The sequence below is a fragment of the Clupea harengus genome, chromosome 9 (genome assembly GCF_900700415.2).
Source record: "Clupea harengus chromosome 9, Ch_v2.0.2, whole genome shotgun sequence".
In the NCBI taxonomy this organism is placed as follows: domain Eukaryota; kingdom Metazoa; phylum Chordata; class Actinopteri; order Clupeiformes; family Clupeidae; genus Clupea; species Clupea harengus.
The window spans coordinates 27588785-27590130 of NC_045160.1; the positions used below are offsets into that span (position 1 = coordinate 27588785).

Genomic DNA, 1346 nt, shown 5'->3' on the forward strand with positions numbered 1-1346 from the left:
GGCTGCTGCCCAGCCTATGGCAGAGTGTGGCCTTGATAAGGAGGGCTGCTGCCCAGCCTATGGCAGAGTGTGGCCTTGATAAGAGGGCTGCTGCCCAGCCTATGGCAGAGTGTGGCCTTGATAAGGAGGGCTGCTGCCCAGCCTATGGCAGAGTGTGGCCTTGATAAGGAGGGCTGCTGCCCAGCCTATGGCAGAGTCTGGCCTTGACCGCCTGTCAATCTGACAAGCCTGTTCCTTCTCTGTTATAACATATGAGGTGGACATTTTAGTAATTTTGTATTTGGATTGAAGGCATGTTGCTGTGTGTTGTGTTGGAGTCGGATGATAAGCCAGCCCTTCCTGACACACAGGAGTGACTGAGCTTCTCCCTCATGTGGAGTCATGCTGAGGAACATCAGGCTCTCAGTGCTGCCACCTACTGGTGGTGAAGCACAGCTCCAAGATAGACTTTTTGTCTGATTCAGTTTTCACTCACTCATCATTTTCTAAACTCATTTTCAGTCTTCTGCCTTCATTCATTTCCTCATCTGACCAACTGATTTTCATGTCCACACACAAACACACATATCCAAACATTCTGTTATTTTCTCTCAACACATAGACAGACATCTGTAATTGTTATTGGGATGTTTATTAAGTACACGATTACAAATCACAACTGGATTATCAACAGCAGTCAAAGAGTATTAATATAGATTAGTAAATCAAGTTTCAAAGACTGAAATCATTACCCCTCTGAAGTCTGAGACCTGTTAGGCAGCTTTGATAGTCTGACATGCACTTGTTGCTGGGATACTGAAGTAAACAATGAAGATTATCAATATAGTTTTGTAAATCAAGGTACAAAGACTGAAGTCATTAATAATCATAGAAAGAAAAAACAATGAGAATCCATCCGGACATGAGTGTAATGTTTCTGTCTCAGGACAGACATTGACTGATAATCTCACCGTCGCTCAGGCACTTGACACAGGAGCCTGCATCACACTTGTAGAGGGGGACCTGCTCAGCAACCACCTTCAGGGCAGCTTTCAGTGTGGGCTTGTTTTCGTCTTTCCTGTAGACCCTACTGAACACAAAGGCCTTGGGACCAACGTGATTGGTCAGCACACTGAGAGATTTCAATATGCACTTCTTCACAGCGGGGGCGGCAGTAGACTCTATATTTTTTTTTTGGTTCCTTTCATTCTGTTTATTCTCCCGGTTCTGTTCGTTGTCGTCCTTTGCTTGGTTCAGGCAGAAGTCCAGACACGGAGAGTTGTAGGTGTAGAACACCACACAGCCATTTTGGTCCTTATTCAGCAGGTTCTGCACAGGAGTAACAGCATCGCTGCTGGCCTCGCACA

At 45.6% G+C, this 1346-nt stretch overlaps 1 protein-coding gene across 1 annotated transcript in view; it reads right to left on the reverse strand.

Moving 5' to 3' along the window:
• Positions 1-907: 907 nt before the first annotated feature.
• LOC122133180 overlaps positions 908-1346 on the reverse strand; it is a 2563-nt gene continuing 2124 nt past the window's right edge. The window contains exon 3 of the mRNA XM_042708776.1: positions 908-1346. This exon is cut by the window's right edge and continues 239 nt beyond it. Coding sequence (XP_042564710.1) covers positions 922-1346 — 425 coding nt within the window. The 3' untranslated portion in view covers positions 908-921.